Source organism: Chiloscyllium plagiosum, chromosome 4, assembly GCF_004010195.1.
Source record: "Chiloscyllium plagiosum isolate BGI_BamShark_2017 chromosome 4, ASM401019v2, whole genome shotgun sequence".
Classification (NCBI taxonomy): domain Eukaryota; kingdom Metazoa; phylum Chordata; class Chondrichthyes; order Orectolobiformes; family Hemiscylliidae; genus Chiloscyllium; species Chiloscyllium plagiosum.
This window is the reverse complement of record NC_057713.1, coordinates 123,719,542-123,737,045: the sequence shown is the minus strand read 5'-3', so window position 1 is coordinate 123,737,045 and position 17,504 is coordinate 123,719,542. Positions and strand designations below refer to the sequence as shown.

The 17,504-nt window shown below is 41.3% G+C and overlaps 1 protein-coding gene across 6 annotated transcripts in view; it reads left to right on the top strand.

Moving 5' to 3' along the window:
* The window catches only part of LOC122549388 (polyamine-modulated factor 1-binding protein 1-like), a 508,658-nt gene that overhangs the window by 407,494 nt on the left and 83,660 nt on the right, over positions 1-17,504 (top strand). For all 6 annotated transcript variants that reach the window (XM_043689125.1, XM_043689128.1, XM_043689124.1 and 3 more), the window contains 2 exons: positions 2,422-2,589; positions 15,222-15,331. In XM_043689125.1, the coding sequence (XP_043545060.1) occupies positions 2,422-2,589; positions 15,222-15,331 (278 nt within the window). The remainder of the gene's footprint in view (positions 1-2,421; positions 2,590-15,221; positions 15,332-17,504) is intronic.

Below are 17,504 nucleotides of genomic sequence, written 5' to 3'. Positions count from 1 at the left end.
TTGCAAATACAATTTCACATTTGTAAATGTATTAGAATTTTACATCACACCCATTTGATTGACTGTCATTGTGACTGACCTACAAGAATCAAGCTGCATAGGTTACCTGTCCTTACTGCCTGGTCATCTCAGAATCCTATCCTAGGGAGCTCTACTCTTTCCTAATGCCCAAAATAGCATAACATGTCCTTATTGTTCAATGTAGGCACATTACATGCTGAAAAACCTTCAAGTAGTTGAAAACCTTCACTTTTATTCGAAAAAACGGCAAAAAATGAAGAAAAAAAATCAAACAAAGCACAGCTGCATTTGCTTCTGAGAACAGACAGGGCCTTTTGAACAACAACAAATTTACAGTAAATGAGTGATCATTGCATCCAGTTCACCTTTGAACCATGTGTCAGTTAAATTCTGTCTGGTTTGTAGTGCCTGATGCAGTCCTGCTCGATTACGCTGAATAGTGTCCCTCCTCCTCAATGTCTTCGCCTTCCTCCTCAGAAGACTGCTGCCATTCTCCCTGCTTTTTAGTATCCATCACATCCCTTTTTACCTCCTTCAGTCGTGGGAAGGTACAGTATGCGAGGATTATGCAGCAATCTGTATCTAGAGGATACTACAGCATTACGGCACGGTGGCACAGTGGTTAGCACTGCTGCCTCGCAGCTCCAAAAAGACTGATCCAAGCAGTAAGCCTATTTTCTGCTCCACCATGACCTTGGCTGTATCCAAACTTCTCCGCCTTAGTCAGGGATTCTTAATGAGTTATCAGCCATATTTGCAGAAGGTAGCCCTTGTCTTCCAGTAAATGTCCTTGTAAGGCATCCAGCCTTTGAAATGAAGCAGAAACATGAAAGCTGTCAAGAACATAGGCATCATGACAGCTCCTAGGGTGCCAGCGCAAACCTTTAAAATGTCTCACTAATGATCACAGATTGATGGGAATGGGATTTTTCCTTGGTTGATGGAATCTGCCATGTTATGATATGGTCCTCTGAGCGCAATGTTGTAGAGTTAAGGTGCCCTGCACCTGGGAAATCCAATTATGTCAGTAAAGCCTACTACATGAGCTGCAGCATTAATGTTATCATGGAGAAATGAGATCAAGTGGTGCAATCTGGCACAAACTCACATTGGTTATAGCCTTAACACATTTGTGAATTGAATGTTCTGAAGGTATATTTTGTCTTGAGCATCTTCTTCAGTGCAGATTTCATCATCTTCCATCTTTCACCAGTTTTTCATGAACTCCAAATTCTCTCACTTACTGCCTTGTTATTTAATGAGTGCACAAATATATGACTGAGATTGGAAGTTTCATTTGTTTTGCTGGCGAACCCATTTCTGTTTGTTGCTGGTGATTTGACGTTCAGTCTTCTCTACATGGGCACGTCTTAAACTCCCAGACATCTTAGCAACATGTATTTCTGGGATGAAAAATTGAACCTGACCAAAGTCAAATCCAATTTTGTGCCTGAAATGGGATGGGAAGACCATATACACCATGTTTTTAATGCCAAAAATGGGATGTCTGATTGATTTATAAGATGATAATTCATCCAGACTAAAGTCACAAATAACAATAAAAACATTTCTGAACACAACAAGCATAATTACCCTCATGAGATACAAATAGGAGGTAAGTTTTCTCTCTGTTTCTCTCTATTCCCTGTTCTGATCATGTACTTTTAAATATGCCTGAATTTCCGATATGGGAACTTCAAACTTCAGCTTTTACCTAACATTGTGACTTCCTATGTTGCAACTATTCATGTGGTGTATTTACACTCGTTAGTTCTTAAGTTTATCTCAAAAAAGATATTAATGTTAGTTGTATATCAGTTGCAGGAACATTTGCAGTGTATTAAGAAAATTGTGATTGAGACTACCTACCTAATTATAAGGCTTTAACTGGAATGGCAAAGAAAACAAAACAATAAAGCCTTAATTCCATTGGGCTTGTCCCACTGCAAGTCAAGTAGGAGCCACCCAGTTGAAGGATGCTAATCTCATTGCAAATTGCAGAAAGAGGGTCATTGACTTGTTTGGAGCATGCCCCTTTAATTTGCCCTAAAAGGGCCTTTCTGTCCTGAGAGACCCTGAGTGAAAGATCTTTAGTACCAATGGGAACCATTATGCTGGCAACTTGTTAAGTCCCTTCAGAATTAGTTGCATTCAGGTGTCAAACTTGACAGGTTCCCTTCCCAAAGGACCTCAGTGAACCAGTTTTATTTTATGAAAATCCAGCAAGTTTCAAGTGTCACGTTACAAATTACGAGATTTAGCAAACTCCATTTGACAGCTTGCTTTGGTGGGATTTGATTGCACAACTGCTGAATTGCTAGTCAATTACCTTATTATAATGGAATAACAATTGCATTTACTGAGAAAGAATTAGTCTGTTATTTATTTTTGCTTTCTCAGGTACAAGAATATGAAGAAAGACTGAAAGAACTTAGTGTCCAGTTGAACCAAGCACTGAAAAAAAATAAAGAAAATCTCAAAGATTTGGTCACTAAAGATGAACAACTGATTATGCATGAAAAGGAGATGGCTGTTTTATGTGAGAAGCTCGAAGAAAACATGGAAGAGGTATAGTTGTGATAGCATTGTTCGCAATGAGTGTCAGTCATCCAGTGCATAATTGGGTGTATCCTTTGTGGCTAAATTATCAATATTATTTAGTAACTTGACAAACCTCTTGCTCTTACTGTACGCTAATAAATATCATACAGTGCCTAGAGAACCACAAAGCAAATGAGCTGACACTTTTTTATTTACTGAAATAATAGGGAATAATTCTGAGCTTTTAAGCGAAGCACAGGTTAGATATAAATAGACATGATTCATAGAGTGCCGATCCCTGCAGGAATGACACTTATCTTTGATCCATGGATTACAGATTTACTCTTTAAGTGGTGTCTTTTATAAGATTTTTAAAACATAGTTTAATAACTTCTGTATATTGCTTCCTTTTTCTCATCTTCACGCTGTCTCTGACTGACATCAATAAATAGCACAGCATCAACTTGCGTGGGTTGTTGCCAACACGCAGCTTGCTTTCTCCCTTTTTACTACTTTCGTGCACCACACAATACATCTGTGCTGTCAGACAATCTAGCTAATATTAGTTTATGGATGAGTTGATATTTCTCGCAAAAACTGGAGTCACTCAGTTACTTACAAATACTTCACCTTCCTGTTAAAGTCAACTTCCTTGTTCCTTTTTGCTTGCTTAAGTTGAATGTGAAGATGTTGAATCTCAGTATTCTGCTTGATCTGAACTTAATTTTAAACTTCCTAGCCTGTCCAGTCAGAAAACTGCCTAATCCTATTAGGAATGTAAATTTTGTAATGTTCAGGAGAAGGACTGCAAATCTGCAACTCTATCAAATATGAGGTCAACAACAACACACAGATTTGAAGTGTTGATAAGGGTTAGATGAAAACATATTAAATTGTCAGCTGATGAGGCTGAGCATGGATTTGTAAAGGGTAGGTCATGCCTGACAAATCTGACTGAATTTTTTGAAGAGGTGACAAATGTAATGGGCAGGGGAATGGACTGAAAAGGGTAATGGAGTGCTGACCTTTTTATCGAGAAGGCTAGAATACAAAGGGGTAGAGGTCATATTTCAGCTATATAAAGCTCTGGTCAAACCACAATTGGCATTGTGTGACAGACCTAGACACGACCATAATCGCCTTGGAGGCAATGTAGGATGATTCCTCAGAATGATACATGGAGTACAAGGATTAAGTTATGAAGAAAGAATGCACAAATTAACATTATAATTCCTGGAATTTAGAGGGTTATGGGACAATTTGAATTGCGTTTTCAAAATACTTTGGGGAACAGAGTAAGGAGAGAAACCTTGTACTGGATGTTGATTATATCACTAAAGGTATCAGATGGGCAAATGGGCTGAGGAGTAGCAGATGGAGTTTAATTTAGATAAACGCGAGGTCCTGCAGTTTGGAAAAGCAAATCAGACCAGGACTTATACACTTAATGGTAAGGTCCTGGGGAGTGTTGCTGAACAGAGAGATCTTGGAGTGCAGGTTCGTAGCTCTTGAAAGTAGAGTCGTAGATAGATCGGATAGTGCAGAAGGCATTTGGCATGCTTTCCTTTGTCAGTCAGAGTATTGAGTATAGGGGTTGGGAGGTGGTGTTGCAGCTGTACAGGACATTGGTTAGGCCACTTTTAGAATATTGCGTGCAATTCTGGTCTCCTTCCTATCGGAAGGATGTAGTGAAACTTGAAAGCGTTCTGAAAAGATTGACAAGGATATTGCCAAGATTGGAGAATTTGAGCTACAAGGAGAGGCTGAATAAGCTGGGGCTGTTTTCCTTGGAGTGTTGGAGGCTGACGGGTGACCTTATAGAGGTTTATAAAATCATGAGGAGCATGGTTAGGGTAAATAGACAAGGTCTTTTCCCTGGGGTGGGAGAGTCCAGAACTAGAGGGCATAGGTTTAGGGTGAGTGGGAAAAGACATAAAAGGGACATAAGGGACAACATTTTCACGCAGAGAGTGGTACGTGTATGGAATGAGCTGCCAGAGGAAGTGATGGAAGCTAGTACAATTGCAACATTTAAAAGGAATGTGAATGGATATATGAATAGGAAGGGTTTGGAGAGATATGGGCCAAGTGCTTGCAAATGGGACTGGATTAGGTGAGGCTATCTGGTCAGCATGGACGAGTTGGACCGAAGGGTCTGTTTCCATGCTGTAGATCTCGATGATTCTATGAGTCTCGTCTGAACATTCGGGTCAATTCTTTCAGCAGTGAAATTAGGAAACACATCTATGCTTAAATTCTGTTGGACGTTTGTAACTCTGTTCAACAAAAGGTGTTTCATGCTTAATTACTTGTAACTTTTAAAACTATTCTCAGGTTCTGAAATTTGTTTCAGTTTTGCCCACTTTTCGGGCACCAAATCAGCACGCAAGCCTTTGGTCTCTGGTCTCTTTTAATGAATGTATCCCAAGATCATATGAAGTGATTGCTCATTACAGGAGCTTTAGAGATGAAATGCTGCTGGCCACACAGTGAGATGATCTTTGTGGATGACCTTGAGAAGGTCTGTCCCTTGCTATAAGCCCCTCATTTACCCCACAATATTACCTAACTGCAGTATTACTTAGTTTCTCTGCCACAGAAAGTATATTCCTTTATCTAAACATCATCTTCTGGAACATAATCCTTACTTACCTCCTATCCTGCACATTAGAGTAATATCAATTTGTGTAAAGTGAGTTGTGTAAGCCCAACTCACCTCCCAAAAATCTTCACTGACCTAGAAAAGTTCCCTGCCCCTTAAGCATTAAAGCAAAATCCTTTGTCATTATTGACACAATTTCTTTTTGGATTTTCTCTTTCCCATCTCTATACTTCCATTTACCCTATTGCTGCTTAATGCTCTATTTATCTTATTTGAATCTTTGGTAAAGTTCTCCTCCACTTGTTCAAACATTGATGCTTGTTCTTTAACTGCAATTTCCTCACTGATTTTCCGCTGTACATCTCTCTTCACTTTTAAACATTTTCTCAAATATCTTTCTCCTCCTCCATAATATCCAGGCTTATTATCCATTTTTCTTATACCTATTTGCATTTCACAAAGTAACATTTATTTTCCAGATTTAAATTAAAGATGTTATATGATTGCAAAGAATTTTTGATGACTGAAATTGTGAACAAGAGGATGCAATTTCCTCTCTGATAGTTTCAAACTGAAGTACCATTTATGTTGGTGCACTTCCAGAGAAATAATATGATATTGTTGTTGCAAACATAGGATCAGCTCCTGGACGGTTTGCCCATGGGCATTGAAACAATGGCAAAACATTTGGCTTAAATAGACATTATAGTAGTGGACCATTGTAGTTGTCCTAGAATACCCAAATAACTTATCCAGTCCGCACCTAGAAGGGGCATATTCATGTAAATATATCCACAAAATCATGTAAATCATGGGTTTCCTGTTAGCCTCTACCGATCACTGCATAACTTCAACATCACTAGACATTTATTTAGCTCCTGATGTTTTGATAAAAGTTTGAGAAAAAGAAGTTAGCTCCATTCGTCTTGAAAATTAATTTTCCTGTTTCTTTACTTTTTCACAAAAGTAGTGTATTACAAAAGACTTAGAACTGAGACCCTAAACACTAATTCTGTTAACTCTTATTTCTAGTATTCTGAATGGTCTGCCACCCTCTGACAGGGTATGTATCACTGTTTATTCAATGCTTTACACCCCTATGAGAATGAGTTTGCAATAGTTAGCTTGCTAGTACACACATTTGGGTGCCAGATGTCTCCATCAGATGCCTCATATGCATTCATAGTGTCAGAGTCATACAGCATGGAAACAGACCCTTCGATCCAACTCATCCATGCCAACCAAGTATCCCAATCTAAACGAGTCCCATTGCCTGCATTTGGACCATCTTCCTCTAAACCTTTCCTATTCATGTACCTGTCCAAATGTCTTTTAAATGTTGTAATTGTACCTGCTTCTATTACTTTCTCTGGCAGCTCATTCTAGACACCCACCACTCTGTGTGAAAACGTTGCCCCTCAGGACCCCTTTAAATCTTTCCCCTCTAAACTTAAAACCATACCCTCTAGTTTAGGACTCCCTTATCCTTGGAAAAAGACCTTTGCTATTCACCTTATCTATGCCCCTCATGTTTTATAAACCTCTACAAGGTGTTGTGGACCAGGCCCAATCCCTCAAAACATTTTTAAGCAGGTAGCCCAACATTTTCTATTTGTTTCAGGTAAGTATATAGTGGATATTCCCAGAGTGAATTAGCTGGTCAGATGGCCAAGTTTTAAACAAACAATTTATTTACAAATTACGGAATGAAACGCAATGAACTGAAAATAGAGTACCCAAATAATGTATCTCAACTGAATCCGAAAGCCTATCCCGACTTAATGATGTTGTTTCAAAATACTTTAAACAGCCCCAATAAACAGACCCCTTAGCACGAAGAGTAGAAATTACGCAAAAAGCCTACAGGTTACGAAGTGAGAAGGGCAGAAGGAGTGGGAGAGAGTCCAATTTCAACTGTGATCTTGACTCAACTAACCCTCGAACTGAACTGAACTGACCTGCCCAGCTAGAGAGCTGGTCACGCCCCTTGATTCTACCAGTTTTGTTTTAAAGACTTGAAAGCTTTCTGCCTAAAGCATTATCTGTTAGGTATAAACAAAAGGGCCCTAATGAACCACTCAAACTTCAAACATGTTGGAAGCTTGGGTTGTTTAGAACCTCTCTGAAAAATATCAAGGACAACGTAACCTTGTAAAAGGACCAGCTTTGTGACATCTTCCCACTTAAAACAAAATGAACCATCAATATCCAAAGATGGCTTCATTTTTCAAAACCTCAAAAAAAATTGGTTAGTACTCTAAAACATACGCATTCACTCACTATAAACGTGCAAACTTGCTACGTCCGGATTCAGTTTGTGGTACTCCCAACATCGAACACCTCCATCTCTCATTCAAGTCTCAACAATGCATTGTCAATCACATTTTCTCGACCTGCCACATGCACAATTTTCAAATTGAATGTCTGTAACAACAGGCTTCATCTAAACAGTTTGGCATTTTTGTCTTTAACTTTCTCCACAAATTTTAATGTGTTATGATCAGTCTAAACAATTGTCTCAGATGTGTTGCCAGTAATATAAACACTGAAATGTTGCAATGCCAACACCAAGCTCAAAGTGTCTTTCTCAACTGTCAAATATTTCCGCTGATGAATGTTCAACCTCCTGGAGAATTATCCAGTAGGTGTTTCTATCTTGTTGCCCTCTTCCTGCAGGAGCACAGCACTGACACCCACATCACTCACATTGATAGCCATCTTGAAAGGCTTTGCAAAATCAGGTGTGGCTAATACCGCAGCAGTGGTAAACAGTGTTTTCAAGCTCTCAAAAACGCCTTCTGACAGTCCACTGTGCACTGAAACTTCTTGCCTTTCTTTAGTAATTCAGTGAGTGGATCAGCCACACTGCTAGAATTCGGCACAAACTTTCGATAAAATCCACTCAATCCCAGGAGCCGTAATACTGCTCTGTTTGTCGATGATATAGGAAACTCCACAACTGCATTTGCTTTCATATCCCATGCGGCCATTTATTAGTGCCCAATAACATGGCCCAGGATGATGACTTGGGCTTTGGCAAACTCATGTTTAGCTAGGTTTATCACCAAGATTGCCTTCTGAATTCAATCAAACAAGTCCAATGAATGTTGTGAAAGTTCCTTCCATGAGTGACTAAAAATTACCAGGTCATCGATGTACACCACACAGTTGGGTAATCTGGCAATGACCTTATTGGTTAGTCTGTGAAATGTGGCCGGGCGTTTTTCATACCAAATGCCATGACTTTAAACTGATATAGTCCATTTGGCGTTACAAAAGCTGAAATTGCCTTGGTTTTTCAGACAAAGGTACCTCTCAGTAGCCTTTGTGCAAGTCAAACTTAGAAATGTAAGTTGCTTGTCCCACCTTTTCAACACAGTCTTCCAACCGCGGAATTGGATATGCATCAGTTTTTGTAACTGCATTGACTTTGTGATAGACCACACATGGTGGCTCAGTGGTTAGCACTGCTGCCTTACAGTGTAAGGGACCCAGGTTCTATTCCAGCCTCGAGCAGCTGTATGTGGAGTTTGCACCTTCTCCCTGTGTCTGCATGGGTTTCCTCCCACAGCTCAAAGATGTGCAGGTGATGTGACTGAAATTAATTTGGAAACCACACTATATTTTATGGACCAGCTCATAATCATCAGCCACTTGCTGCTAACCTTGCTGTTTTAACTCTCTGCTCTTCCATATCAGTTTGCACTACTTCAGCAAGTAAATTCTTTAATTCCTCCAAAATAGTTATCTCTCTAACAGCGTTGTAGGTGTGCTCTATTTTTAAAGTTCTTATCCACCTATCCAAATGACTTTGTTTGATCTTTTCAAACTCAACATAGGTTTGACCATGGTCCCTCCTTAGATTCCTGAAACATTGTGTGTGGTCTTCTGGTACAAGCTCATATGCACTTAAGGTAGCTTTCTTCACCTCCTCATACTCCCCTGATACCTCCTCTGATAGTGGTGCGAATACCTCACCCTACAAGTTTGATTTGGATCAACAAAATCCACATGGTCAGTGGCCACTGCATTTGTTTAGCCACTTTTTCAAATGAGATGAAAAAGGTTTCCACATCCATCTCATCAAATTTAGGTAAGGTGTGAATATATATAAACAGTTTCTCACCAGGCTTTTCACTACCATCGGTTTGTTTATCCTCACTCTCTTCCTCACTAAACCTACCTTCGTCCTTCCTCTCCAGCCTTTTAAGGTGACTTTCCTTTCTAAGTGTAATTTTCTGAAATTCAAATACTCTCTCTTTCCCCTCTCTTCTGCTTTCATTCATAACTCAAACTGTTTCATTTCTGCTGCCCTTTCTTTATTTCGCCTCTAACTCAAGCTGTTTCATTTGCAATTGAACTTTAGCCATCTCTCTAGATCCTGATGGTGTTTCCAGCAAATTTAACTGCTGAGCTACTGCTGTAATCCTCTCATCTTTCCTCACTGTAGGAGGTAGCTTTAACTCCAGCTTGTCTACTCATTCCCGCAGCTTGGCCTTACCTACCTTTTGTAAAATCCCCAAGGTCACTTCTTCCACCTCCAGAAAAGTCTTGGTGACCAGAAGAGCCATTGCTATCCCAAGCTATGTTTACCCAACCAAATCAACACCCGAAATAAAAGACACTAACGCCTACCACTCGCTGCCTTCAAGTCCAACAACTCTAATCCTCAACTCGGAACCACAGGACAAATCCTGCAAAGAGCCCCCAGTAGTATTCCTGATGAAGGGCTTTTGCCCAAAACGTCGATATTCGTGCTCCTCGGACGCTGCCTGAACTGCTGTGCATTTCCAGCACCACTCTACTCCAGAATCTGGTTTCCAGCATCTGCAGTCATTGTTTTTACCCTGTTATGGACCAGGCCCAACCCCTCAAAATACTTTTGAAGCAGGAAGCCCAGACCGTAACTTTGGTATTTGTTTCAAATAAGTGTATAGTGGATATTCCCGGAGTGAGTTAGCTGGTCAGACTGCTGACTTTTAAACAAACAGAATTTATTTATAAACTTAGAGAATGAAACATAACAAACTGAAAATAGAATACCCAAATAACTTAACCTCTCCAAACCTGACAGGCTACCCCGATTTAATGATGCTGTTCCAAAATACTTGTTAGGTATAAACAAAACGACCCCAATGAACCTTTCAAACTTCAGACATGTTGGAACCTTGGGTCGTTTAGCACCTCTCTGAAAGAAATCAAGACAACATCACCTTGTAAAAGGACCAGCTTTGTGACCAAGGTCACCATCAACCTTCGACGCTCCACTGAAAAACATCCCAGCCTATTCAACTTCTCCTTATAACTCAAACACTCTCATCCTGGCAACTTTCTGATTAGTCTTTTCTGAGCCCTCTCCAATTTAATAATGTCCTTCCTATACTAGTACTCCAAACGTGGCCACACCAATGTCCTAACTAGGACTTTGACTCAGTGACATTGAAGGAGTAACAATGTATTTCTAAATTAGGATGGTAAGTGGTTTGTAGTGGAATTGCAAGTAATGGTGTTCCCATTACACTGCTGTCCCAGATGGAAGTGGCCAGGTGTTTGAAGGTGCTATCTAAGGAACCTTGGTGAATTTCTGCAGCGCATCTTATAGACGGTACACACTGCCTGTGTTGGTGGTGGAGGGAGTGGATGCTTGTGGGTGTGTGCCAATCAAGTGGGTATCAATCCTTCTTGAGTGTTTTTGAAGCTGCACTCATGCAGGCTAGTGAGGTATATTCCATCACATTTCTGACTGCTGTTTTCGTTCAGTTTTTTATTGTTCTGCGGAGACCTCCAAGCTCTGTGCATGGCAGAATTTCTGGAAATGGAAATCAATGCAGTGAGCAGTGCTGGCTTGCTAATCTCTGTATGTGAACCAACAGAGCAGCTGCGTTCATGAGCTCCCATGCAGCTAGAAAGGATTTTGCTCCTGACATGTTTCTCTGATCTGTGACAAAATATCAAGAGCAGTACCAGAAATTTGATCATTTGATATCTTGTCAGCACACTTTTTGTGTCCTTAACAGGCTGCTCATACCTTGAGTGAAAGGCTGCCCTATAGCCATCCATATATGGTGAGGTGCAACTTCTACCATTGGCTTTCCTGTGCCTGATGCTTTCATATGCATCATGTTTGTCACCTTCGAACATGACATAGGAGCAAAAGTAAGCCATTTGGCCCATCAGCCTGCTCTGCTATTCAATAAAATCAGTACAGATCTGATAATCATCAACTCTACTTTCTGCCTTTATCCCATAACACATTGGTTATATTACTGATCATCCATCTGTCACTCTCAGTTTTGATCATACTTAATGACAGAGCCTGTACAATCCTCTCGAATTCCATAGATTCGCTAATGTCTGAGAGAAGAAATTCCTTCTCATCTCTGTTTTAACTGAGTGACACCTTAATCTGAGATTATGCCCACTGGTCCTAGACTCTCCCACAAGGAGAAACAACCTTTCAGTATCAAGCCTTTAAGAATCTTATATGTTCCAATGAAGTCACCTTGCATTGTTTTAAACTCAGGCCCAAACTACTCAACCTCTCCTCATGTGTAATTCCTGTATACCCTGGATTAACCTGGTGAATCTTGTCTGAACTGTCTTCAGGAAGAAAGTTGGAATGTAGCTGCTGGAGATCAGAGTTGAGAGTGTGGTGCTAGAAAAGCACAGCCAATCAGGCAGCATCGCACGAGCAGGAGAATTGAGGTTTCGGGCATAAGACCTTCATCAGGAAAGAGGCTTGTGGACCAAGGGCGCTGAGAGATAAAGGGGACCTTCATCAGGAAAGAGGCTTGTGGACCAAGGGCGCTGAGAGATAAAGGGGAGGGGTTTGGGGTTGAGGGAAGGCAGCTGAGAGTGTGATAGGTAGATGAAGGTGGGGGGGTGAAGGTGATAGGTTGGAGAGGAGAGTGGAACGGATAGGTGAGAAGGACGGTGGACAGGTAGGACAGGTCAAGAGGGTGGTGCCGAGTTAGAAGGTAGGATCTGGGATAAGATGTGGGGAGGGGAAATGAGGAAACTGTGAAATTCACATTGATCCCATGTGGTTGGAGTGTCCCAAGGTGGTTGATGAGGCGTTCTTCCTCCAAGCGGCAGGTGGTAAGGGTTTGGCGATAGAGGAGGCCCAGGACCTGAAAGTCCTTGGGAAGTGGGTGGGGGAGTAAAGGTGTTCAGACTCAGGGTGGGGAGGTTGCTTCGTGAGTGTGTCCCAGAGATGTTCTCTGAAGCGTTCTGCAAGGAGGGGTCCTATCTCCCCAATGTAGAGGAGACCGCATCAGGAACAATGGATACAGTAAATGACTTGTTTGGAAGTGCAGGTAACTCTCTGACAGATGTGGAAGGCTCCTTTGAGGTCTTGGATGGAGGTGAGGGTGGAGGTGTGAGCATAGGTTTTGCAATTCCTGCAGTGGCAGGGGAAGGTACTGCGAGGGTGAATTGGGTTGGTGGGAGCCATGGACCTGACAAGGGAGCCACGGAGGGAATGGTCTTTACGGAAAGCTGATAGGGGTGGCCAGGGAACTATATCTCTGCTGGTGGGGTCTGTTTATAGGTAGCAAAAATAGCGGAGGATGATGTGATGTATCCGGAGGTTGGTGGGGTGGAAGCTGAGGACCGGGGGGTTCTGTCCTTGTTGTGGGGGCAGGGGTGGGGTTCAAGGACAGCGGAATGGGAAGTGGATAAGATGCCCTGGAGGGCATCATCGATTATGTGGGAGGGGAAATTGGTGTCTTTGAAGAAGGAGGCCATCTGGTGTGTTCTGTGGTGGAACTGGTCCTCCTCGGAACAGATGCGGTGGAGGTGGAGGAATTGGGAATAAGGAATAGCATTTTTACAGTAGGCAGGATGAAAGGTGTAATCTAGATAGCAGTGGGAGTTAGTGGGTTTGTAGCAAATGTCCGTGTTGAGTCAGTCACCATTGATGAAAATGGAGAGGTCCAGGAAGGGAAAAGATGTGTCCGAGATAGTCCAGATGAACTTAAGATTGGAGTGGAATGTGTTGGTGAAGTTGATGAACTGTTCAACCTCCTTGTGGGAGCACGCTCTGCTGCCAATACAGTCATCAATGTAGTGAAGGAAAAGGTAGGGGCTGGTGCCGGTGTAGCTGCGGAAGATGGACATCTTCCATGTACCTGACGAAGGGACAGGCATAGCTGGGGCCCATGTGGGTGCTCATGGCTACCCCTTTGGTCTGGAGGAAGTGGCGGATACAAAGGAGAAATTATTGAGGGTGAGGACCAGTTCAGCCAACCAAATGAGAGTGTCAGTGGAAGGGTAATGGTGGGGACAATGGGAGAGGAAGAATCAGAGGGCTTGGAGGCCTTCATAATGGTCAATAGTTGTGTGTAGGGATTGGATGTCCATGGTGAAGATGAGGCACTGGGGGCCATGGAAACAAAAATCATGGAGGAGATAGAGGGTGTAGGTGGTGTCCCGAATGTAGGTGGCGAGTTCCTGGACCGGGGAGAAAGGACGGTGTCAAGTTCTGTGGCGATGCACTATCCAAGCGCTTTAGGGAACATGTCTGAGACACCCACAGCAAACAACTCCATCGCCCAGTGGCCAAACATTTCAACTCCCTCACCCACTCTGGCAAGGATATGCAGGTCCTGGGCCTCCTCCACCGCCACTCCTTCACCACCCAACGCCTGAAGGAAGAATGCCTCATCTTCCCCCTCGGAACACTTCAACCCAGGGCATCAATGTGGACTTCACCAGTTTCCTTATTTCCCCTCCCCCCACCTTACCCCAGTTCTAACCTGCCAGCTCAGCACCATCCTCATGACCTGTCCTACCTGCCAATTTTCCTTCCCACCTATCCACTCCTCTCCGACCTATCACCTTCATCCCCACCTCCATTCACCTATTGCATTCTTAGCTACCTTGCCCCCAGACCCACCCCTCTCCTATTTATCTCTCGACCCCGGAGGGTCCCTGCTTCATTCCTGATGAAGGGTTTTTGCCCGAAACGTCGATTTTCCTGCTCCTCGGTTGCTGCCTGACCTGCTGTGCTTTTCCAGCACCACTCTAAGCTATCTTCAATCACAGTATATCTTCTCTTTCATGATATTCTAGGTGTGAGTTAAGCAAGTGCCTTGGATAGTTTTATATGCTTTAATACTTTTATACACGTTTCCCTTTGAAATGAAGATCAACTTTCATTTGCCTTTTAAATTACCTGCAGATCATTTATGCTATCTTCTTGTGATTCTTGCATCGTGTCCCACATCCCTCTGTGCTGGGGCTTTCTGCGTTTTTTCTCCATTTAAATAACACATTTGCTCCTCAATTCTTCCTCAATTCTTCCTGTCAAAGTGGATAACCTCACATTTTGAAACAGAAATTGATGGAAAATCTCAGCAGGTCTGGCAGCACTCTGTGTTCTGAAAAACAGTCATTGGACCTGAAAAATGAACTCTGATTTCCAGCAACTTCTGTTTTTGTTTCAGATTTCCAGCATCCACTTTCTTCCTGTACCTCACGTTTTCCCACATTACATTCTGTCTGCCAAGTTTTTTTTTTAACTATTCACTTAACATCTCTATATCCCTCTCTGCACTTGGTGCCTTGCAATGTATGTACTTGTCTAAAGTTTTAAAAATTTGCCTTTGGTTTTACTTCATTGAGTATTGAAGCTTAGATTATAGTAACATTTAGTAAAGGGGAAAACAAGATTATTTGAGGTAAAACGCATAGGCAGTTTTGGGATTAGTCTTGGAAAGTGATGTGCAGTTAAATTATTTTCCTACTAACCTTGTGGGTTATGAAGAAGTAGGATTGTCTTAAAGGATGATTACTTAATCACTTTATGCACATAGCTAATTAATCGAATGTAAAAAATATTATTGACATAATTATCCTGATTCAATAGAGGTTGAGATATGGGGAATTAATAATATTTCAATGAAAGTTCTTGCCTAGCAAACAGGAAGGAAATGGAAAATATGCAGTTATCCTTGAGAAGATGCAATCTGTATAAAGGGAAATTTTTACATGCTATAGCCAATCGTGTAATGTAGATCGTCATTCTAAAAGATTTGACCCTTATCTATATCTACAGTTGGAGGCACAGAAACAGGCTTTGGAAGCTGTGCAAAGAGATAATAATCAGTTCCATGAGGAAAGTGAGTTAATGCTCTCAAATGTCAATAAATGGATCACAGAGCAAGGGTGAGTACATGTTATTGTTGCGAAATCATCGCATTACAGAACCTTACAACACATGAGGATTTTTGGCTCATCATGTGTATGCTACTTTTTGGAAAGCTGTCAAATTAATCCCATTTTGCTGTTCATCTCCACAGTCTTGCAAAATGTTTCTTTCTCATATATCAAATTCCATTTTGAAAGTTACTGTTGAATCTCTTTCCACCACCTTTTCTTTCAGGTAGTGCAAAGATGAGGTAACAATTACCTCATCTCCTCACTTGCTTCTTTTGCCAATTATTACTAGCTTATAATCTTTGATTATTGATATACCAGCAACTATTTAGATTGTCATAATCGACTCAAATCATAATTCCTCATTTTAAAACTAATGCTTCTAATTTTATTGACTTAGGATATTCTAAGTATCAGAGTTATTGCTGTTCATCGCTGTGCAGACATTGTTGTTATTTATGGTTCAATGTATAATATCTAAGCACCTTTTCTATATATGGTTCTGGGCAGAAAAGTTGCTGCTATGTTAATGTAGTTACTTAATTGATCTTTTATATATTGTTATTGTGCTCTTGTTTTGTGATTTTCAGTACATTTTCATGCACCACTTAATAAATGTAAGTGAATTGTTTCCCTTTATTTTGCATGTAAAGTAAGAAAGATTGTGCAAATAAATTAACCTCTTTAAGATATGTCTGAATAGTCCAGGTTTTGACTTTTAAATTTCCTTTGATTATTTTAGAATGTTAATGGAGAAGAAGTTGCATTTCTATAGCAACTTTCAAGTACCAAAGCACTTTGCTGCCAAAGAATTAGCTTTAAAGTGTAGTTAATGTTAATAAGTGGAAATACATGCAATCTGCACACAGCAAAGTCCCCTGCAAAGAATAATGTGACAAGTGGCTTGTGTGACAGTGCTGTCACTTTAAAAAGGTTATTTTGTCCTTGTTTTTTTTGAAGAGAGATTGGAAAGGCAGAGGTGCCAAAGATTCTAGATTTTAAGAGGCCTTTGTTTTGTTTTAAACAATTTAACAATGGTAAGGGAGAGGCCAGTTCTTCCAGTTCAGGCTTTCCAGTTTATTTTAGCTGTAGCAGCCACTAGATGTGTGAGTCCAGAAAAGTTGCAAGGATTCCTCTGACATTCTCTGAAATCTCTCTCTGTATGTTGTTCCCTCCTGCCTGTAAGAATCTGTGTGTGAATTTACCTTTTTGCCAAAGGGTGTGTTTATGGAATGTTACGCTATTGGAACAATTAATTAGTAACAATTACTATATCAGATCGGTTGGGTTTTCCAATAGTTATTCTAAATTCCACTTTCTTTTGTTCGTGTTTCAACTGTAGTGTTTAAATAAATTATGTTTTGCTTAAAGCTGAGTGGTTTGACCAGTTGCATCACACCTGGAATACCCACTTCAAATCTGCCTTTAAAATAAGAGAACGTTACAGCAGGATATAGAGAAGCTGCAGAGCTGGGCAGAAAGGTGGCAAATGGAATTCAATGTAGCTAAGTGTGAGGTGATTCACTTTGGGAAGAATAACAAAAAGATGGGGTACTGGGCTAATGGTCGGATACTTGGTAGTGTGGATGAGCAGAGGGATCTTGGTGTCCATGTACACAGATCTCTGAAAGTTGCCACCCAGGTAAATAGTGCGGTGAGGAAGGCATATGGCGTACTGGCTTTTATTGGTAGAGGAATTGAGTTCCGGAGTCCTGAGGTCATGATGCAGTTGTATAAGACTCTGGTGCGGCCGCATCTGGAATATTGTGTGCAGGTTTGGTCGCCATACTATAGGAAGGACGTGGAGGCACTGGAACGGGTGCAGAGGAGGTTTACCAGGATGTTGCCTGGTATGGAAGGAAAATCGTATGAGGAAAGACTGAGGCACTTGGGGCTGTTTTCACTAGAGAAAAGAAGGTTTAGGGGTGACTTGATTGAGGTGTACAAGATGATTAGGGGGTTAGATAGGGACGACAGTATGAACCTTTTCCCGCGTATGGAGTCGGGTATTACAAGAGGGCATAGCTTTAAATTAAGGGGGGGTAGATATAGGACAGATGTTAGGGGTAGGTTCTTTACTCAGCGAGTCGTGAGTTCATGGAATGCCCTGCCAGTAGCAGTGGTGGACTCTCCCTCATTATGGGCATTTAAGCGGGCAGTGGATAGGCATATGGAGGATAGT